This window comes from Lineus longissimus, chromosome 3, assembly GCF_910592395.1.
Source record: "Lineus longissimus chromosome 3, tnLinLong1.2, whole genome shotgun sequence".
NCBI lineage: Eukaryota > Metazoa > Nemertea > Pilidiophora > Heteronemertea > Lineidae > Lineus > Lineus longissimus.
In genome coordinates, this window is record NC_088310.1 from 2,046,790 (window position 1) to 2,069,639 (window position 22,850).

The window sequence follows — 22,850 nt, forward strand, 5'->3', positions numbered from 1 at the left end:
AGCAATTCAGTGAATGGTATGTCTTCAACTTTATTTCCTATCATAGCTGCTGTTTAAAAGTTGAATCTAAATCTTTTCGAACCACAATAGTTATCAGATCTGTCTAATTGATGAGGTTTGGAGGTGTGCTATACTTTTTCAACAGGTACACATCAGCAAAACGTGTCTTATTGGGAACTCAAAGATTCGTATTGTAATGTGCGAAGTATATGGTATGTTCCGTAAGAGTGAGAGTAACCCCCTCCCCCCCTCCCCCGAAATATTTGCAACGAAAATGAGTGTCCTGATTTGAGAATGTGTCTTTTGTTGAAGGAAAGGTTCACTTTTGATGAATGGCAGTCTTGAATAATCGTTCGTCCTCTTAACGATGTTGCTAGCAATGTTGGAGGAAGTTCACAAATTCTGCAAAAAAAGGAAATTTGTAATCATTTATAACTGGAGGCTATATCCGAGGCAGGCCGAGGTTGTGACATTGTCTTACACTAGAAGGGAGCGGCACATCTTGGAGACAACTGGTTTCAATGTGGAGTCCCAATTCCAATCCTCCATACGGGCACATCTGTTTTGAGTCCGTATATATCGAGGACAAACTTTTTGTTAGGTAGTCTGCCACAAAGCCAGTACACTCAGGATGCAGTGACCGGCATCGCCCTGTCGCCCATTAAGGACAGATGATCAGCATGACGAAATGGACTGCATCAGTGTCTATTTTGTAAACTGGACATGCATTTAGACAGAAATGAAGCTAGTCCCATTAGAATACCTGATATTTCCAGCACCCCGTCCCCATTGGCATCAGCTTCCCTGAATATCTGCTCCAGCTCATCATCTGGCATGCATTCTCCCAACTTCTTCATTGTCATCTTCAACTCCTCGATTGTGACAACGCCATCCCCATCTCGGTCAAACACCTTGAAGGCATTCGTCAACTCTTCTACTGGGTCAACTGAGGCGTAGTGTCGCATGATTTTGAGAAATTCGTGGAGTTCTATCGTACCATTACCTGAACAGAAGAGAAATAATAAAGAAGTTTAGCAATGTCCCGAACGATGCTCATGACCAGTCTCTCATAAGCCCGCCAACCTGGTCATGACGCGATGTATGGTTCTGACCGAAATTCCCTGATCAATATCATTCTGACCCACGGCAAAGAAAATGAGGCAAAATAAGTTGCCTTTTTCTGCGGGACAGGGTGTACCTTAGCCGGAGTGAGGTCAGACTTGTTATGGTTTTGTTTCTATAATCATCCCCGCGTCCACAGATTGGGAATAGAATCGGTCGTCTTCATATACGCAGAACCTGAATATCATTGACGGCTAGGCCAAAGTTCCTCCATCTGCGTTAGATAAAAACGTCAGTTAGCTCAACGACGGAGGCTTATTTCCTTCAGTAAATTTCATATAGCGCCAGGACATAACTCATCAAACGTTACTGCTAACGTTGATTGAGCAATCGGGCATTTGGTGGTCGCCTGAACGAAGTGCACTCTGGACGCAGTGGACCGGCCTCGTCTTGTCGCCAGGTACATCGAGGAAAGGCGATCAGGATGACGAAACGAACAGCATAAGAGTCTAGAACGAAGGCACTACCATTAGTGTCGGCCTGTAGCACAAACTCTGTGATCTCTTCATCGGTAGGGTTCTGACCGAGGTCCCTCAAGACGGCCGCCAAGTGTGTGGCTGAGATGCAATTGTCATTTTTCTTGTCGAATACTTTGAACATCTTGGTAAACTCTGGGAAAAAGAATGAAATTATGACAAACCGTATAGCAAAAGCGTACGCTTAAAGTACGTGTATAACCCACGCCCTTGGCCCCATGCACTGCAACTTAATCCTACGTTATGGTAGGCCACTTCTACTGGGGGACACTCATTCCTGCTATACCAACCTACCTTCCTCCTGTTCTGGAGTGAGTTCAGCGGGCTCGTCTTCCTCCCATTCCTCTTCCTGTTGTTGTCCCTAGGAACAAATGGTTCTTTAAGAATAAACCCCGGACAAATGGTCATCGTTATATGGACTAAGAGATACCACTAGAATGCAAGCAGCTCAGGTGTGACAGAGACATAGTCACAATCAGCGCAACAAGCTTAAAAGACAGATTGGATAGTCGGGTCATGTCAGCAGCTATAGAATTGGACATAAACAGTGCATTGGGAGACATTGGAAGAGCCATTGCGTTCTTGCAGTATGTGAATCTGAATGTACATTGTATCAAGGACGTTTTATACAACGCCCCGATTGTATCGAAGCGGCGGTGCGAAAATATTTCCAACCAGAAACTACAGAACAGCCAAGTCTCCATATCTCACAACAGAACTGGACTTTTAGATCCCGGGCTTTAAGCAGTGAAATCATATCGGTAACTGACCTCTGTAGAGCTATTGTTTTCATCCATCATGGTCCAATCTGTCGCCACGGATTCTTTCTATCCAGAGACACAATACAAAAACGTTCGAGCTAATCGGTATACGACTTGGGACATATATTTCGTTCTGTCATGGCGTGTCTGATCGACATTTATTGAGCGATTGATGACAAAAGGCTTTGCATTATGCGCATATGTCGCCTTGGCATCCAGCAGGGCGAAATTGTCAACTATATCAGTACAAATCATTGGGCTTGGCCGTTGTCCTGAATAGAATATTGCAGATGCAATTTTTCTGAACATGTGACTGTCAAAGCAAGGTAAAAGCTTAGTCATAACAAAAATGCCTCTGCAAACGATGCCAAGTTATCTCTACTGTACAACTGCCTGAAGCCGTCTCGACTTGCTATAGACCGTGAACAGTACGCACAGTCATGATGTAGGTTGCATTGTGGTACTCATGGTTTGATTCCAAGCTTGCTGTGAACAAGCTCGGTCTCCAAAAGTATTATTAGTCAACGCTGTCTCTGATCTTTGACTACGAGAGGCTGATTGTGGCTATGTCTCTTTTCTTGGCACAACGATTAGTAGGAGCCGTCACGGCGAAACTGTCGTTGTGTGGTAAACAGAGAGCGTCGGGTTTTCAAACGAATCATTTTCAGTACGTATCGTTGTACAACAACTACACCTCTAGACCTTAATAAATATATTGATGTCAGATATTCAAACGAGAAGTTGTCAAGCAGAGATTTTTCAAAGAATCACAAGTATTTCGTCATAAAGGGGCCATAGAAAGTGTAACTATAAAGGAAAGGTTATACACAAATGCGCAATTCTCAAGTGTCTACAGTATTGGCACAAGTTGACGAAATGATATGGTGTTTTGATATTACTCCTTCTTTTAAAGGATGACACATTTTCATAACTGTACTAATATTTATTGAATTCGCCTGCATGAAAGAAGTTACGATTTTGTTGTGTGTTAGCGGCATGTTGCAAGACTTCATAAATCATTTCGTTTACCCAGTCTTGTGTTCATTATTTATCCTAAAGATGGGCTTATATTGGAAGGATAAAATAGAAATTTGCAGAGATGATTGGCTTCATGAAAGATTGTAATTTACGAAAAAAAGGTGAGCCGGCGTCCAACTTGGCGGAATCCAATTGAACCCATGCTCTTCCGACAGACCTCGGCGGGCAGATGCACCTACCATGCCTACAAGAACAAGCTATTGGACTACTTGATCTGCCCGGTTCAATTCACAAAACACACAGTCTGATTGACATCGACTAAAAATGTTAATCCTCTCCCGAGGGCGACGGAACATGTTGAGAAATGCAAAAAGTAAAGCTATGTGGGAATGAGCGAGCGAGTCCAACCTAAACCTGGCCTTGTTGTCCTTTCTCCCTGCTGTAATCGTCTTGTACCAGAACGACAAAGATGTGGGCAAATCATTTGGTTTTGTCTGCGGATTTTGGGAAACTCTCTTGAAAAGTTTGTCCGGAGAGAACTTGCTTCCACCTGCTGGTGTTGTCACACTCACATTCAGTCTGTGTCAACTGTGCCGGGGTTTGTTGCTGGTTGCCTGAACGGTCACAACCCTGGAGACACTCTTATAGCTTAATCTGTCACAATCACGCTCGGCGGACCACGTCAACCAACTTGTATGACTAATGTCGATGCTTCTTCTTTCTCCGCCAAACGCCCAGGAGGAATTCAAGTCCTTAGTGATCAAGAATGTATTACTCCCTATTACAAATCTTACGAGATAAAAAAATTTGGTAAAAATCCTTGCTTGACTTTAAAATCTAAATCTCTCGACACAGTTCATGATCGCTATAGGTCTAGTACACATCTAAATTTTTGCTACGACCTTTTCCTGTGATGTAGTTACCAAAATTGACACAGGTTGTGATTTGCCTCATGTCTAAGCCGCAGCCCGTCGCACACAAGTGAAACAAACCGGTCAGAGGTTTACTTCAAAACAGCCTGAATAAATAGACCCTGTGAGAATCAAAAGCATCACAGCGGCAACTACTGATTTGCCGTCGCCGATTTACAGTTACTGCGGTCACCACCTGCAGTACCCTCGAGTTGACATGATTTAGACGCTCGTGTGCAGTCGCCTCCAAGAAGACCAAACTGTCTACGGAGACATACTACTTTGTGTCCTGTTGCTCTGCATAGCATCACTTTCTAATGAGATTTCAGTTCTGAACTACTCAAGATAAGTTGAACAAACTACCAAGCATTATGAATTAACCGTACCTGCATGATAATGAAGATGGTCAAAGATTAATCCTTGGCTTTGAGTATTCCAACCACCTTCGATGGCTTTCTGTTATGTTTCTCTATTTACAAATGATATCCTGTAAACACTTGTTGGCTAGAATTGATAACTGATCGTTGGTCATTTGAAAGCCATAGACCCAGTGAAGCGCTGTCGTCCCTTGGCAGCGGAGCGACACACAGCGGTGCTCCGGTTGTCGTCTGCTAGAGCATGATCGGAACGGTGACGTGATGCGGTTTGTTGGTACAAATGTACTTCCTTGTCCTTTAGATTTGGATGTTTTTTTATCAAAATGCCAATGTTTTTCAAAATCAGTGTGCAGCACAGTGATGAATGTTTTCGATGCCAAATCTTGCAATTGATTCTTGTAAATGGCCTTCACTGATGCTTTCAAATCTACCCAGGGGATTATATGAACATAGTGATTCAAGTTGACTGTTTCTGAAGCTCCTGCATAAACGAGGCCTATCATTTTTGAGCGTAGCAGCTGCTCATGACCGATTTTACAGTAAGTCCCCAGTATTACGACCCCAACGCCATCTGTCAAATTTATATGAAATCAATCAATATTTTCGATTCGCCCAAGGTCTCGTCTCACAGAGAGGAATAAATGGGCGCAACCAAGTCTTCGGTAGCACCCTGAGTTTTCATGCACCAATCTGTGAGAGATTTGCCTCTCTTGACCTCATTCACGTTAAAGACTGGGGTAAATTGTAAAACGTATTTACACCCAGGACCAGTGATGTCTTGGACGTCTCAGGACTGTGGATATCGGACATGATCGGGACGGACGTTTACACTGTTGTGATGTCAGCATAATTAAACTCCTAAAGATGTCCGTAGTCATCCTAAACAGGGACGAGGCCGATTACTGCATCCAGAGTGTAGCATGAATACGTGTATGCCGAAAGAATGACATCAACTTCAAACATTGCTGAACAGATTTGGCGCTAGTTCTATATTGGAAATGCTAGACATGTCCTGCAAGATTTGAATTGATGTATAAACGGAGACATGCAAGTGACATTCTAAAATCTAATGTTGTGGTGTTGTCATTTACAAAAATGTACGAATCAATGCCACGTGCTATCACCTTGTATTTGAATGCGTCCATAGCAACTGTTGGACGTGTGCTTCATCTGTTGGGCTGTTCCGCCTGTGTGTCCCGTTGCCAATGGCGCTAAAGGGTTTCCTGTCATACGTTAACCGGTTGAACGAGTACGTTCAGGACGTTAATCCCACGGAAGAAACATCATACCAGTATGTCGCTCATGTCATGAAATGTGTATCGCGGCCTCCACGGATAAAACTGACCGCACTTCGCACACTGGTTCGTGGCGGGGAGTACCAACAGCGAAACGTGGCACTCTTGAGGCCAAACATGTACACTGAGAAATGAAAAAATCTGATTAACAACATATCGCTTTATTAAAACGTCTTTATCACAATGCTGCAGTAGGATAGCAAAATAATGTGAAATATTTCACAAAAATAAGATACATACGCTAGATTTATTACTAAGTCCAAAAAATTAGAAAAGGGTGAGGCACGAGAATATGACTGCCAAAATGATTCGTATAATTTTTTTGCCTAATAGAGATGTGTCTACCAGCAATTCAAACACTCATGTTACTTGTTAGTTACATGCTACATGCATCTCTACCATCTAAATTTACTACTGCGCTTCTAAACGTGTTAAAAACCATTTGTAACGAAATGTAGGCGTAATTGAAAGTTTATCAATCTCAATAAAGCAAACTAGATGCATCAAGGAATGTTAGATACGATTTTGCCAATAATTCTGGATACATTTGTGAATTAAAGCTGACACCAAACTTACGATTTTCTCTGAATTGACGACAATTACATGCGATGCATTTATTAACATATTCGACACAGCTATAGACTCAATTGATCTCACGACAGATGATAAACATGTATATAGAAGAAACCGATTAGCAGGTACAGCTCTCAGTCAGCGTGCTCCTGAAAGTGGACATTTCCCTAAAATATCCTACACCCACCGAGATATTCCACTCTTAGATATGATCAACACGTACTAGGCCTAAAGTTGCAAACATTCAACGCATTGCCGAGGTCCCATTTTGAAACCCAATTCACCTTCTGTTTCGCCGCCACAACACGCATTATATAGTATAGATTAGGTCGTACAATTACAATGCACAAAGACACTAAGCAATAAAAAAATCGAACAATATTAGCCATTACAACGAAGAAATTAACACGTTGACATATTTAAGTACCGAATAAAGTAATTAATATGGTATAGGCCAACACTGTAGATAGCAATTACTGGTAACACCAATTGTAAGATTTAAAAAATAACCGTCCTCTGCCTTGGGTTTTGTGGCAGTTTGTTTTCACTGTCACGTCTAATCTCTTTTAAAATCAATTTGTCACAAACTAAATCATTGAAATGTTACAAATCAGGTTTCGTCATAAAGATGTCGAGTTGTACACCATGTTGAAATTCTGATCTCAGAAGTTGTTCTGGATTCAGGATAAAGTCAGTATGCAGTATTACTTGGTATGTTTCGTATTTCCGAACGACACGAAATAGCAAGGGGCAACATCGCGAGAATTGATTAATCGAACGTCTTCCGGAACAGAGAGGTTCCGCCTCGTAATGTCGAACTACGATGAGTCTTACATGTACATGTACACCGGTTTTGCTGACGTCATATGAATGTCGTACTGTTCATAAAACAGTTGCGAAAGCTCTCTATTGTATATGGCAGTGGGTCGAAATGTTCTTATCGCTCCTCTCCGAGTCCTCTCTCACACCTCATTTCTTTGCACAGATCCATTTGACGAATTCTGAAAGAAAGATAGGAAGAAGTGTTTCTATACACCTTTCAAGAAATGGGGCGCTGAGTGTCAGAAATAGTGATGTCATAAGGGGAAGTAGGCCTTATGGTGGAGGGACAAAGGAGATATTCATGGTTGACCAACACACTTGAATGCCTTTAATGACGGACAAGGGGGAAAAAGTAAGTTCCAATGCAAGCCACAAATTTTGGGAAGCATGTATAAAGGATATAGGTACGCGGAGTTGCTGAGGTACGGACATTAGAAGAATATCTTTGTTAACCGAACTCAATCTTAAAAACCGTTTATTCCCAACATTCTGTATATGGAGGAGTGTGCGTGTAGGGGGGGGGGGGGGGGGGGGGTTATCGGTAGTGATGCCCTCCATACATATCTAAAAACCCACTTAAGCGAACTCCACACAAAAATGTGTTTGTTTGAGTTGTCGGTATCTCTATACATGTCACACATTTTATCATCTCTATACTCTAGTATCCATTTTTAATTATAGATGTAACTCCCCTTAGGTGTTACGGGGGTATCATACCTAACAATGTAATCCAATAATTACTCTCAGGCAATCATTCCCCGCGTATTGTTTTTCGGAATAGTTGCTCCTCATGAAAAAAGTAAAAAGCATTTACATTGCTGAAAGTACGTTTCAGTCCTACTAGACGTCATAATACGTGCTTGAAATACGTACAGTCCATGTACCTGTTCCCTGTTTTATGCAACAACCCTGGGCCTGCTGGCATTTCATGGCCTTATAGATTATGCGCATAGTTGGAACTTACATCATGACGTAAAAAACCCTCTTTTGTATAATATAAGCATTCTTCAGTGTGGATCACCCAACTATGAGCGATGCCATATAAAATATGTAATTGAAATGCATTTGCGGATCACCAAACTGGCGATGCCATGATAAAATTTAGATTGTGAATCACCAAGCTAGCAACGCCACATCAAAACATGGAATTGCAACGCCATTTTCCAACATGGAATTGAAGTGCGGATCACCCATTTTGTCAATCTTACAAGTTTTCAAATCCGTGTTATCTTACACGGAGAAATGTAATATAAGAAAAATGATAATAACACATGACTGTACTTTTCCCCTAACCTTAAAAAAAAATACTCGTGCGCATTCACTTACATGCAGCCGGTGATTTCATGACGTCACAGGTTTTTGCAATCATAAAATGCTTCAACATCAAAGTTGCTTGCTGCCATGGTAACTTTTGATCGCGCACTAGGTACTTAGTATTTACGCAATGGTCCGGGTCTGGACCAGTACACATGCCGCGACATCTTGATAGCCTGTGAAATGAATCCTTGACAAAAGTATCAAGTGTGTTGAGTTTGAAGTTGATACTCTGGATCAGCGATTCGCAATATCTTCTATCAGTAACGCCAGAGAAGATAGTTTCCCCACGTCGTTCGTATTATCGCCATTTTCGTCATCACCTTGATTCCCAATGAAAAAGTGGTGATAAACACACAGTGATGTGTCGATAATATGTCGCCTGACGTTAGTTGAATTGCCTAAACATGTACACCCCGATGGATCACTTCAAAGATCTATTCACCGAGAATCATCCAGAGAAGTGAATTCCTAGATGTATGTAGCCACACAGGAACCCTACCAGAAACGTTAAATAACATTGTGGTTTCTGTGTCTCTTGAACTGCGTTTTTCCTTTGATCTTGTGTATAAGCATCTAGATCAAAACAAATATTCGTAGCCTCTAGTAAGGCCTATACATACCCTGATAATTCAGATTGCCATCGCCATCAGCATCCGCTTCCCTGATAAAGTCCTCCACATCTTGCATGGACATCTTCATGTCGCCCATCTCAGTCATGGTCGCCTTGAACTCCTCCGCTGTCACGAACCCGTTCCCATCCTTGTCGAACACCCGGAACGCTTCCAGTAGATCCTCCTCGGGGTCCTCACTCACAGGAACCTCGGCCATGAGCTCAACGAATTCGTTGAATTCGATTCTACCACTTTCTGTATAAAGGAAATAGTGATTTGAAGATGCATTTTACAAACGACATGCAGGATTGTAGTAAAGACCCGACAACTTTAATGCCTCAATTACAGGTCATGCTCGGGGTCTTTATCACTCAACGAAACAGTTGCCCATCTCCTCGACGAATTTGTTTTCAGAAATCAAAGCTGAAGATCCTTATTTGCTGAAGCAGTAACTCAAAAAGAACCAGTTATGCATGGACGCAGCAGTGCATGGAAGAAACGAAGGAGTTATTTTGATGACTCTTCCTTACACGAACGTATTCGAGGGAGGGAATGACCACCTACTATCTAAATCAGCTGCGTCCATCATCTTCTGTATCTCCTTCTCTGTGGGGTTCTGTCCCATGGCCCGGATGACATACCCGAGCTCCTCAACGGATATGGTGTTGTCACCGTCTTTGTCAAACTGGTTGAATGCATCGCGCAGATCTACAAAGAGTTGGAGGAACTTTCGAAAGACGTGGCTGGATATCAGAACACAGCAGGTTTATGGTAATAGCTTGTGGCAATTAGCATACTGGTAGTTACAGTTGGCTGCACTAGCTCACTGGTATTACAGTTGGCGGCAATTAGCATACTGGTAGTTACAGTTGGCTGCACTAGCTCACTGGTATTACAGTTGGCGGCAATTAGCATACTGGTTGTGGGCGGCAATTAGCACGCTGGTATTAAAGTTTTCAACAATTAGCAATTCGTTCTCTCAGAATAACTTCCAAGGGTAACTTGTAGTGCTCTGGTATAGAAGGTCAGAATTATCAGAATCAAGATAGCCGATCTAATTTACAACCAATTGAACTACAATCGTGGTTCTCTCTGGATTTGTGATACCCATAAAAAGCCCCAAACTAAAGGCTGTAAGTTCAAGTAACAAGCGCTTAAACCAGTTACCGACACTAGGGTTTATAGGCTTTACATCGATAAACCATTGCCTATGGGCTCAATCCCCTTGAACCCTTTTGTGGAGGTTGCCACATGCTACTTTGATGTGTTAATCAGTTAATCAATTCCCAGGTTTATAAAGGCTTACTCAGGTCACACCAGCCATGCCAGCCTATGTCGTCTTAACCACTACCTGCCAACTGTCCCCCAAATGAAACGCTGTGTTGATATTTTTATACTCGCACATTAGACGCAAAACCTCACCATTGAATAAGTGATGATCAATATCATCATCGTCATCATCCCCATATCACCACTAGAGGCAAGGCACTAGAGGGAAAGACCGGGACTTAGCAAATTGAACCACTTAAGCCTCACAATAATTCAACAAAGGAAACTACAATGTATTCTGCAATGCTCACCATCGAACTGCTTCTGCGTCATGTTACTTGGTCTCTTTGGTTGGTTTTGGTTCTCCTGGAACGAAACAGACGAGAGAAGGTTTTCAAACACATCGTCATATTCAGGAAAAACAGGAACGAGAGAACTGAACGATTTCCTACTCAAGTCCTTTTGGTTACAATACATACCAATCCTATGTGTTGTTATGATTTCTAGCTGAGAGTGGTTTATGTACGCCAGCTTCTAGAAACAAATAATCATGTGACCTCTATGGTCTCGCTTTAGTCCTGCTCCGTTTAGGTTTAGTTATCTTGCCGCAGATCTTGAGATTTAATCTCATTTCACAGAAACCTCTATGAGCACAATGAAAGTTAGCCCATATTACAAGTGAAATTAATAGTAAAACAGTAAGCATTCTAAATCTCGTTATTGGCAAGAGAGTTAAGAAGTACATTGTTTTGTTTGCAAGAAAATTGAACTCTTTGTTTGTCCAGTTGAATAAACATTTGATCGATTTTTGATTCGCTTATGTAGCGATTGGCTAATCCTGGGAATCATGGGGGTCTTTGGTTCAGGCATGCCAGGGAGGGGACAGAAATGGAAGGAATTTGAAAGCAGTCACGTGCCACTTTTCACCACCAACCAATTACATGTATTTCCTTTACCCAAGGAAGTTCCAAAACTTGCCTAACCGAAGACTGTCTTTGGCTACCAGTTTCTGTCAACAAGGAAGTTTAGTCAAGAGTGCCGTCATGGTCTTCATGTCACTTTCGAGGTAGCATGCTATTTAGGGGGCCAAATGCGGGAAGATAATTCCTCTTACCATGTTCTCGACCCCGAGGAAATCTCTTTCTACTAGCGGCTTCTAGTAATATCTCACTTTCGTCATTAACACTGATTTGTATCTCATTATCCTTCTTCCTGCTTCAGGTCCCGATATCTCAAGGAAACTTTATCGAGTTGAGAAGGCATGTGTCCCGATATCTCAAGGAAACTTTATCGAGTTGAGAAGGCATGTGTCCCCGTTCGCAACAGCTAGTACTCTCTTGAGCCTGAGTCGAGGCGGGAGTCAAGGAATTCACAGACCAAGGCTCTCAGGCACACCAATGAAATACGTGTACAACAGGTTTACATTCAACAACGGTTCTGATTCTTCGTATCAACTTGGGGGTAATGAGTAAACATATTGTACATAACAAGCATTACCCTATTGTCCATTTTTCGTGAGATTTAAAACCCCTGGCTAACTTATTAATTGTTATTTCATGCTTTATGTAATGGATTTGAATATTGCTGGTGTTTAGGTTTGGTGATGCATTGATAATGCTAACGGTAATGCTACATGTACATAACCTCAACTGTTGGGTTACGACGCCACCTAGGACTATCTGAGCTCATATCAGGATTCGTTCGTCTGCTCTGCTAATGCCACAGTCACCCTCGGATCGGATCACTGCCAAAAAGGGGCGTAGTTTTCGAATTCGTAGCAGGGGCATAGTGAAAATGCGGTTATCGAAATAAGTGCGGTGCTTACTTCACATAACACAAAAGTTCCCGCAAAAAATTGCTCCTAAACCAGATATATTGACATAAGCAACCAGAAAGTCCCGTCAACTGAGCTTGGCTGAAGAAAAGTTAGAATAAATGAATTGCATCAATAATGGCAGCACTGAATGGAGCAGGTTTTGGCCTCCTAGGAGCCAGGAGGTGAACTAGAATAACTTGAGTTTGTCGTCATCATCATCATACAGAATATGTACAGATGTTAGCAGAAGATGTAATGCATGTTAATGACAACAATCTGTACATTTACACCCACATGCGAAACAAACCAAAGCCATGCTCCCTCACCAAGGATAGTGCAGAAGAGTGTGATGTTGCCTCCCTCGGGTGCAAGCTTTGCTAACCTGGTGAACTGCTGGAAGCCTGCACTTCATATTAATTACACACACAAGTTGGATCATCGAACATTAAACTCATTTATTTTTGGCAAGATCAACAGAATTTTGTTTGATATTCTTTGTATTGATGACAAATAATCGTTTTCTATTCATCATCCTCCTGACGTCATTTTCAATATTTTGCACTGAAAGTGACAATGAGACATGCTGTCGATTTTTTTTAGGGAACTCTCTTAAAAGAATAGTACCAGAGTTCGATTGTGAAATTCACGTTCCGTTTCAAACAGCCAATACATTTCTGAAAGAAAATCGGCTGTATGATAGGGTCAGAAACTTAACGAATTCTGTGAGATATATCAACACAAATGTACATTGTGTAGTGATATATCCGAAAGAGTACGCGGTTGATCGGGTTAATGGTGGATCATCAGTCATTTTGACATATATTGAAATGTAAATTTCGATATTTCGACTGGTCCCGATTCACGTGCACATACACCCTCATTGTAGCCGTTGAAAAGCTTAACTTATTTCACTCGAGAATATAGAGGATATCACATCGCACAAATCCTGGATTAGGTATATGGATCATACATGTATTCAACTGTGGAACCAGTCTATCAACGTCATTTGTAAGAGTCCCAAAGACATTGACAGAGAGAAAATCCGCCAATGCCCAGCCGGGCATCCAAGGGGAGACACTCAGGAACATTACTCCTGCATAGCTAAATAATGCAAAACGGAATGCCCGTTGGCATAAGTCTGATGGCAAAAATCCGATTATCCCTAACATCCCAAGATCCAATTCATTAAACGTACGCTGACCTTTAACATGTCTCATCTTTACTAAGGACTGGCTAACCACATCTTCCCAGTGCCGAGGAGATGCATGCAAATTGCTTGTTGTAAGTTCCGTCGAACCTGGGGCACAAACGTGATGACACTTTCAGTGTCCACACGTAATAACAAGGACACTTTCATCCTGACAACATGATGACGTTCTGTATTCTGTAAGGTGGCGGTTAAAATCGGCATTCTCAAGCAGTTCCCGTCCCTCTTACCACTAACGAATGTGTAAATCGCCCATTGAACAAAGATCAATATAAAAAGGGGAGTCTCTTCTATTCTTAATATTACTCCTGTCGTAAATATAGAGTACTTCTGACTATATTTGATATGGAGTACTACACAGCTAAAAAATAAATTTCTTATTGATCTCGGTTACCTTTCCCCATAAAGAATGTTCACCTTCATCAAGTATTCTATCAATAAAATATAAAGTCAACGATTTGGCGAATTCTCAATGAAATATCGGCGAAATCGATTATAACAACATGTGTACCCAACTGCTTTTATGCAGTTACAAAAAGCACAGAGGTTTCTGCTCCCCGTGTGACTAAAACAATACCCCTTGGCATTTGGCGCAGTAAGTATCAGGCAGGTTCCAGAATAAGAAAGAACTACTCTTTTTAAACCATCATCCCACATAGCACCGCTGGCAAGCCTACCGACATCGTACTGGTCCTGGCCCAAATCAATACTATCAGACTACTTTATGCCATCGGCTTTACTTATTTCTGCCCCAATCGATGCTTGATAGCTGCAGAACCATATTTTACCAACGGGCAGGAGATTCGCTCAGCTTTAAAACACGATCAAGTTACCAACAACAAAGGGAAAGTTTTCAAAAGCAGCGAGAGCAGCGAAGGCGGACATGAGGAGGTCGGAGTTTTGTAAACATCTCATCCCCTCTTGTTCAGGTATGACCTCCACAAAGTGACAGCTATCCAGGAAACGTTTTGCATACATCAGCGGCGTTAACGATTGCTTTCTTACGGAACACAACAAAAGTGTTGCCTATAAACTACTTTCCGTTGTTACTATGAAGAAGACCACAGCGATACTCACGAGAAGTACAGACGAGTGTAGAAAAATGAACTTACCATTATTCTAGTAAACAATCCTAATCTACTCCTAACTGCTCTGATGTCGAGACTGCTGTTGAAGCTATTTGTGCTTGGTGACAGTAGTTAGAATGCGGCTGTAACTATGCTTGATGTAATAATGGTAAATGCTCTACCGGCAGCTCCTTTCATCATGTAAGCATATAATAGCTTCAGGCTTATATTAATCATAGGCTACATTCCTCAAGGCTTTGCTGAGCAGTATGCCAGGCACTGTTGATATTTTGTGAAAATGTGATCTGATTCATGATTGATGTATTTATGATTTCAATTGTGTTCTTAAGCTAGTTAAAGTTTCATGCATTAGTGCTCTGATACGTGGAACGCTTACTTGTACATTCTTTCATGTTAATCTAAGTCTTTCAATCTAAGTGTTCGACTCCCAGTCGAGGGACGTCTTCAGGTGACAGGGAGGGCAACTCTTCAGGTGATATGGAGAGGGCAACTCTTCCGGTAATGGATGGGGCAACTCTTCCGGTGATAGAGTGGGCAACTCTTCAGTTGATGGAGGGGCAACTCTCTCTGAGAGAGCGTAGATTTCCTTCTTGGGATGGAATACCAGTATTGTGTGAAGAGCAGGTGAATGAAAACAAAATCTGCACTATCTAAGTATATTTATTTGCATAATCAATCATACATTAGCCTATTCAATCGTAAATGATACCAAAATGTACAGCAGGAATATATAGCGTACATGCAACCAATTATTTGTCAAGCAATTAGCAAGCAATTAGCAAGCTATTCTGACCCAGGCATCATGCTCAATACGGCCGGACAGAGCCTTTGACAAACAACCCTTTTGATATCTCATTACGCCATGGCGGCGGGGTGTCTATCCCTTCGCAGTCCACGAGGTTCTCATGATAAGTGATTGACAGCCTTTCTTTCAAAAACATGTATTCCAATATATACACTGGATACGGGACAGCTCCCTGACAGAGCTTTGGCAGTGAATTTGAAAATCGTCCTTATTGCTCCAGAGCTGCATAGGCTATGGCAGAGTTAGCTGGACATCATATGGCAGAATTCTGCAAAAAAAACCAGAAAAGATCGTTCAGCCTGGAGTTTCCTATGCCAAAATAGCTACAGTCATTGTTTGCGTGATGCGACGTCCTAGGAGCTTGGCGAAACACTGCAGGGAGATGACCGTAGACAGTCGATCAACGTAAATTCACGAAAAGTCTCAATCAAACTAGAAAAGTGTCTTGCTCAATGACCCAACCTACCTTGATAATCAATGACGCCATCATGATTAGTATCGAACTCGCGTATAAACTCCTCTGCCTCTACAATACTAAACTTCTCATCTCCAAAGTTTGTCAAGTAATATCTCAGCTCCTCTGGCGTGATCTTTCCATCGCCGTTTCTGTCAAACTTCCTAAATGCTTCCTTAAGCTCTTTCTCTGGATCCACGAACACCATCTTCTTTCCCATCAGCTCAACGAATTCGTTGAATTCAACCGTCCCATTACCTGGAAAAGAATAGGTGATATGATTGTGTCCGCAGACTTTTGTGTGCCATCACCCTTCCACCCTGAACGTAAATCAGTGCTGCCAGCCACGTTTGGCGTGAGAGTAGCGACATCGCCTCGTAAACAATAAGGTAAGATTTCAAAGAGTTACTAATTTTCGAAGGTTCTTCAAAATAATAAAACAGATTTGTCTTCTCAGAGAAATTGTATAACTTTATCTGAGGGGGGCTTGATCAAGGGAAAGGAGTCACAAGACGTGAGAAGGGCGGGCCTGTATGTAACACGTGAATCTGATGGCAATAGTTTGTCAGATCTCGTTCTAGCGGCCAGGCGTATGCTCTGCAACGAAACATGTTATCTTTAGTTCGTCTTACCATCTCGATCCACGGCCTTGATCATCTCCTCTGCCTCAGCTAAAGTGGGGTTGTCTCCAAAAGCTTGCATCGCCTTCCTCAACTCTGTAGATGAGATCCTCTCATTGCCGTCTTCGTCAAAGAAGGTGAATGCTTCTCGCAACTCTGCAAAGAAAGCGTGCTTTCAAAATAAAAGTGGTAAAGTGCAACAACTTTTTACTATAATAACTACTGTTTTTCATACAAATCATCAGTGAAATGAATCTACTACTTCGCTGTTGGAGGATGTGTTTGCCAGATACAATTTGTTGCAGTTGATCACTCCCCGCCGATGGAACATGTTGAGGTTTCGGTAAAGCTGGAGGCCACATTGCTATGCGTGAGCCATTATTATGTCAGAGCCAATGTTATCAGAATCAGAATACATGTATGTATATATGTATATGCAACGCTCAGTGACAACATGGCGTGAAATCACGTCACCTAGTGCCATCCTCGGACTTTCTCTATAGTCTTCTTGACAGAATGTCGGGTACTTTTTTTGTCTTTGCTTACGCCATTCTAGACTGCTTACCCTAGACCAATACTTACCCGTAATCTGCGTCTCTGTCAGATGAAGCTTGGTGCTATGACACACATGATTACTGCGAGCCGGCTTTTCAGTCTTACCATTCGTGTCTTGCGACTGTAAAATGCAAAAGAAGTAAACAAAGTAAAAACAAGAATGAAACTGCATCTCCTTCTTAAAGGACGAGGTAGATTATCTCTTCACTATGCCTGTTCTTCTCCTGTTCTATTCGTAAGCTATTATTCTGTTCGACGTTTTCTAATGTTCGTTTCAATTTTTAGCTGTTACAAAACTTAGCTTCTTCGACACTATTTATTCTTGAATGGCAATAAACTAACCAGCTGACCGCTGATTTTTAGCATATCAGCATTCAAACCATAGATTTTAGAATATCTGGGAAGTGTATCTCAAGTGAATAGACATATATCTGGCGGTTCCTCAACGCCTTTCTTCCACTTGACCATAAATTTACCAGCTGATGACGCAAACTGATTCCGCCACACTTTGCCTGACAAGGACTAAACTATTGAGTGGCCATTATTGACATATGCATTCACATACCTTTGTGATGCAGTTGAAAGAGGAAGTTAAAAGTGAATTCCATGCACCTATCACTTGTTTTGTCATTTTATTATTTACTGCCTTAACTTCGAGAAATATGTCAACATTGATCAAACCTCATGTCAACAAGCATAGAATCCGAAATCTGTTCGAGGCGGGATTGCAGGTTATCTTATACTGTTGATCTGTCAATAATGAATAACGGTACCCTGCTACTTTGAAAAACTGACTTAGATGACCTGAAAGTGTCAACTCGTTATGAAGCATTTGTACATATTTTATTACAAAGGTCGTATGCAGAAACCTGTTTAGTGGATTTTACCGAGTTTTGAGAAAATGTTCAGCTGGAGCTCGTGGGTTCGGTTGCTAATTTTTAACTCAGTGACAAGTCATGCACTGGTTCAGGTTTGGCTAATAAGTGACAAAAAGCGATTATTAGGCGCGAATAGCTCTTATGGATATTGTGTTACAAAATCTTGGAGAACTATGGGTCACTAGGCGACCAATAATCTGGGACACCTGGATTTACCCCGTCCCTATCCCACCACAGTGTTGGCGTACACGCTTCAAAAGCTAAGGGCAAAAGTTCACCAAGCCAATTTCTGCATGATAAAAGCATTTCACTGTGCTTATCAACTGCTTATATCCCTTGCAAACAATCTGAACTTGAAAGAAAGTCATCAATTTATTTTGTCCATGAACAGAAGCAAATCCCCTGAAGCAAGGGAAACAGCCAACCAGTTGAGGCTGGAAGAGCGAGGGAATTATGCCAAAGAGACATAACGTTCACATCAGACGACATATCATTAAGAGTCAAACCGAACTTGACTAATCATAAACGACGGACAGACAGACAGTCGAAGGGGATGCCGAACTGACAAGAGTGTATCAGATCTGGTTCGAAAACGACTTTGACTTCAATAAACTGTCAATTCAATAACTTGGCATCAACTATTCTATGATTCCTCATCACCCCCTTTTCCGCATAAGTTCGCTTCTAGTTGCTCTTTCCTGTAATCTATGAAGGAATGCTATCGCGGCACGGTCAACAATTTGAAAGTATAGATCAAGGCAAACACAAGGTCATCTTTAAACTAAGTTGGACGCAGAATTATTTGTCTGTGGTATCTAAAAGGCCCGTATTCTGATGGTGTATAGCCAACGGATTGGCAACTCCATGAATTACTGCTCCTTATATCACCAACTTTGTTTACCCATCTGATATTTATACTGCATGAATTGAAATACTGGTAATACAAATCATTCTGCAGGACACTGCACGAGATTAAGTGCTAAACAGTACATGGAAATGGAATATGCTCACCATCCTTTCAAGACGCTCAACGTCCGTTGCTGGACTCTCGGGAAACTTCCAGGAATCTTCTAAGCTCTCGCACCGTCAAAATATCATTCAACGCCCTTCGAAAGTGTTTGATAACTTAGCAAAGCACGCACTGACAGTTCCTTGTTTGAAACTCTCTGCTTGAAAAGTTTCTTGCCAAATGGCACAAAAGCCTAAACCAGATTACTATAAACAAACAGGCCCTCTTCGAAAGTTGTGACGTTTATGACGTCCCCAAGAACCAACCGAAGCATAACTTTATTGTAGGCTTGTATTGTGTTAAAGGTGTTCAACTCAATTTATCATTTCTGACGGATTTCACTCAAAGCTTACATTTTTACATTTTTACATTGAAATAGATATTGCTGGGGCCTAATAATACTGGAATGCACTTTTTTTAATCCAAGAGATGGCACCAGGAAGAGTGATCAGTTTCTTGCTGGATCGTCACTAAAGCAGAGACGCTCTTATTCTGACGTGTCATACACCAATGTTGAGTTACTGAAAATGTAAACACGTTTTGATGAGCATTCTTACTCAGGTAAGGGAGCAATGCTCACTCTTTTACTCCTCTCGAGATCAGTTGTTCGATCTCGATTTTCGATATTGGGTCATCAATTGCAAGCTTTAACTGTGTGGCCACGTAGCTAGTCAAGAAAGCCGTCTTCTTAACGGTATTAGTAAATAGGTCTTATGGAGTGGAAGCACAACAACATACAGAGGGAGCCTTAACAAGAAAGAATTCAAAGAAGGACGTCGAACAATGGCTAACATAAATCATATTGACAAAATTATATCGAAAATAAAGTATATTACGCAGCTGTTTTTCTAATTATAAGGCGTTTGTTTTCAATTTAATAAAAAACGGAAGTTATTTTTATGCCCTTTAGTTATATTTAAGGTAATATTTGCAAGTTGCTGCGGTTTTCGTCTTCTCGAGTACTTTTCAACCCTGAGGTGAACGTGAATAAAACTGGTGCCAAGTTTACTACTCGTAAAATAAGAAATCCTTGCTCGCCAACTCGATGTAACTGGCATAAAAACAGCGGACCTGTTTACTTGACTTTTCATTTTTTTCGACTAAGTATTCCAAGAAGTCAGACAACAGTTTGGGAAAATATCTCAAAGTGTTTTGGACTCATACTTTCTCCAATAAAGCGCCCTCGTTCTTGTTGAAGTTTCGCGTGCTTAGCTGCATCGGATATATAGTGAAATTTCTTCTCAACCAATTCTCAGGAGGCTTCTGAATGCCTGCACGACTCTTAAGAACAATAAATCCAAGTTAAGTCTCTTTTTTCGTCTTATAAGACATAAAAAACAACCCACACCATAAAGGTTATTCTGAACCAAACACCTTTTGCTAATCTGCAGGATTTTACAGATACGTTTTCTCTAGCAATTTACATATATCCGTTGTAACAGGAATCCATGTCGCCCTGGGAAAATGTCATTGTCATGTGCTACTTTTTCGGTGAGGGAATCAGGTGTATTGCTACGATCACTGATGAAAAGAATACTGTCAATAGCTTCGGACTCATCTTCCCGGTTTATCCATACGTGCTTCATCTTTACCAAGAGTAAACAGCCGAAATCTAAGGTCTAAAAGACTGGTCACCAGCTACGCAAAGACGGATTAATGCAGTTACATATATCACAAATGGATATCAATAAAACCAGTCCATTCCTTTGAAAATTGATGCACGTCTGGTTCCTTTTAGGTATATCACGTGACTATCATTTGGATGAATTCTGAAATGAAACGACAAGTGAATGCTTTAAAATACATGTACATGTATATGGTCATACATCTATGATACAATGCTGATAAGTAAAGTTTAACTCCCTTTTCCCGCTCAAGAATACCGTACGGTTACACTGTATGCTGGTCAATAAAGGACTTTAAATTAGATCAGCTTTGTTTGTAAGGTTCCCACTTTCTTTTACAGTAAAACACTTCAGCTTTCTACTGAAGAAGACATGAATAGATATTACAAGTTGGCTCTGCGTCTCCCTTTAGGACTCTTAGAATATCTGGTGCCAAATCTTATGCCAGAAATCGGCTCACGTCATCGGATATGATGAATACCTTTATAATCAATGGCCCCGTCGCCATTCTTATCAAACTCCCTGACAAACTCCTCTGCCTCCTCTATGGTCAGTTGCTCGTCGCCTGTCTCGGTCAGGTAGTGTATCAGCTCATCAGGGGTGATCTTCCCATCCTTATTCCTGTCTAGCTTGGTAAACGCATCCTCCAACTCCTTCTGAGGGTTGAAAGATTTGTTGAAATGTGGCTGCATCATTTGTAAGAACTCCTCGAAATCAATGTAACCATTTTCTGAAATGTAAAACTTGCCAATCATGCATATCATAGCGGCAAACAGAAATTTCCGTTTGAATATTTGCAAGAACCATAAATGCCATCTGCTATCCTGTTGTTGAACTAAGTGGTTGCTAAGATTGGTCGAGTTGGTTGTGAGATAGGGGTTTTCGAAAGCAGAATTTGTCATCGTCAGCATCGCACGGCGTTATTTGGGGAAGACTCCGACCAATTTCGCCTTGAAAGCCGTGACATTGAGGCGACGTACCGTCTTTATCGACCGCATTCAGCATGGTCTTGGCCTCAGCCTCTGTTGGGTTGTCACCCATCGCCTGCAAGGTCTTCCTAAGCTCTGAGCTGGAGATCCTCCCGTTACCATCCTTGTCATACACACTGAACGCTTTCTTTAAAGCTGCAAGGAAAGGATATCTTATCTTATAAGCTTATTCTTGACTATTCGCACCTGTAATTTTAAGGTAACTTAACTTTCAGAACTGATGCATATACTCCATTTAGGGCATCGCCTGATAACCAATTTGTTACGTAGAATAACCGATTTGAAGAAGTCGTTCACCGTTATCAGACGCAGTACAGTATTGGTATTACTATCTTTAGGGTCGTCATGGAAGTTTATAGATGGCAATAATGAATGGCTTTCGCGATGCACAACATTACAGAGGCTGCTGCTACCTTGACACTTGCGAGCTTTTTGCCATATCGTTTCGTGCCAGCAAGTCCTGGCAGGAACATAGGCTTCCTGTCGCAGGAAGAGCTCATGGAAATTCACGAACTTTTTTGAACTGTTCTGCTCGTTGCGTGACCCGAGGTGGCATCTTGGCTTGATTCGCCGATAGAGTCTTTCCCTAGTTAAGGGACATTGCATTAAATACTTGCCTTCGAGGCGTTCAGGTGATATCATATCCTTAACTGATTCTGTTGTCGTCTTGGAAAGGGAAGGAAAATGTGATACATTTGTACTTAATGGGTCTAAACACATTCAAATCATCCAGTAGGCGGTTTTTACTGTTTGGTAGTTTAATGGTTTGCATTACCAAGCCATTGTCGTAGCGTAAATCTATATGGTGTTTTAACAGCTTAAGAAAGCTCAATCAAGATGCTGAAAAGGATCTCTGAGAGTATAGCCGTTACAAAAACAGCACTGAGGCTACAGGCAACTTATCTAGATTCAGAAAGTAATAATCACAACATAAAACGAAACTCACCATTTTGCTGGTCTCTGAGCAACTACCACTGGCAAACCGAAAACCTTCACCTGCTTTTACTAGAAGTCCTTATGTTAACTAGGCCCTTTTACCAACCAAGCACTAAAATGAAAGCACTTGTCAGTAAACATACAAACTGAAGGCTTTGTGTGCAACGTTTGTAAACACAGCAGGACTGTCAGAGATAAACAACGTGGGACGTTCCCTTGGCCCTCTTAGCTTGGCAGGGGTTTTAGGTATAAACATTTACTTATACAAAACTGATCCCTGTCCAAATAAGTCTGGTAAATGTTTGCAACGGTTACTGTTTCATTGTTCTATTTGACGACACCATTTTGTTTTGCCT

At 41.5% G+C, this 22,850-nt stretch overlaps 3 protein-coding genes across 3 annotated transcripts; all 3 read right to left on the reverse strand.

Moving 5' to 3' along the window:
- Positions 1–10: 10 nt before the first annotated feature.
- Positions 11–4,840, reverse strand: LOC135485335 (uncharacterized). The gene is made up of 5 exons (XM_064767229.1): positions 4,635–4,840; positions 1,893–1,959; positions 1,590–1,733; positions 764–1,003; positions 11–402 (listed from the first exon to the last, which is right to left on the reverse strand). Exons 1-5 carry the CDS (start codon positions 4,638–4,640, stop codon positions 374–376), a joined length of 486 nt encoding a protein of 161 aa, XP_064623299.1. The 5' UTR covers positions 4,641–4,840; the 3' UTR covers positions 11–373.
- A 1,248-nt stretch (positions 4,841–6,088) lies between these two features.
- Positions 6,089–19,139, reverse strand: LOC135484541 (uncharacterized). The gene is made up of 10 exons (XM_064766119.1): positions 18,947–19,139; positions 17,085–17,178; positions 16,515–16,658; positions 15,895–16,140; positions 15,681–15,696; positions 14,648–14,720; positions 10,824–10,878; positions 9,808–9,951; positions 9,253–9,498; positions 6,089–7,494 (listed from the first exon to the last, which is right to left on the reverse strand). The coding sequence occupies exons 1-10, from the start codon at positions 18,947–18,949 to the stop codon at positions 7,463–7,465; spliced, it is 1,053 nt and encodes a 350-aa protein (XP_064622189.1). The 5' UTR covers positions 18,950–19,139; the 3' UTR covers positions 6,089–7,462.
- Positions 19,140–19,308: 169 nt separating this feature from the next.
- Positions 19,309–22,618, reverse strand: LOC135485336 (calmodulin-like). The gene is made up of 5 exons (XM_064767230.1): positions 22,505–22,618; positions 22,176–22,224; positions 21,550–21,693; positions 21,051–21,299; positions 19,309–20,713 (listed from the first exon to the last, which is right to left on the reverse strand). The coding sequence occupies exons 1-5, from the start codon at positions 22,505–22,507 to the stop codon at positions 20,688–20,690; spliced, it is 471 nt and encodes a 156-aa protein (XP_064623300.1). The 5' UTR covers positions 22,508–22,618; the 3' UTR covers positions 19,309–20,687.
- Positions 22,619–22,850: the final 232 nt, after the last annotated feature.

What these genes read in the sequence shown, in the direction of transcription:
- LOC135485335 (XM_064767229.1), bottom strand. An exon ending in GCTACAGGCCGACACTAATG is followed by an intron (nt 1,004 to 1,589) that starts GTAGTGCCTTCG and finishes TCTTCTGTTCAG; the next exon opens with GTAATGGTACGATAGAACTC. An exon ending in CGGGGTGCTGGAAATATCAG is followed by an intron (nt 403 to 763) that starts GTATTCTAATGG and finishes CTTTTTTTGCAG; the next exon opens with AATTTGTGAACTTCCTCCAA.
- LOC135484541 (XM_064766119.1), bottom strand. An exon ending in GATTGTTTACTAGAATAATG is followed by an intron (nt 10,879 to 14,647) that starts GTAAGTTCATTT and finishes GTTTCGTTCCAG; the next exon opens with GAGAACCAAAACCAACCAAA. An exon ending in GGACGCAGCTGATTTAGATA is followed by an intron (nt 9,499 to 9,807) that starts GTAGGTGGTCAT and finishes TCCTTTATACAG; the next exon opens with AAAGTGGTAGAATCGAATTC.
- LOC135485336 (XM_064767230.1), bottom strand. An exon ending in ATCACCTGAACGCCTCGAAG is followed by an intron (nt 21,694 to 22,175) that starts GCAAGTATTTAA and finishes CTTTCCTTGCAG; the next exon opens with CTTTAAAGAAAGCGTTCAGT. An exon ending in CGGGGCCATTGATTATAAAG is followed by an intron (nt 20,714 to 21,050) that starts GTATTCATCATA and finishes GTTTCATTTCAG; the next exon opens with AATTCATCCAAATGATAGTC.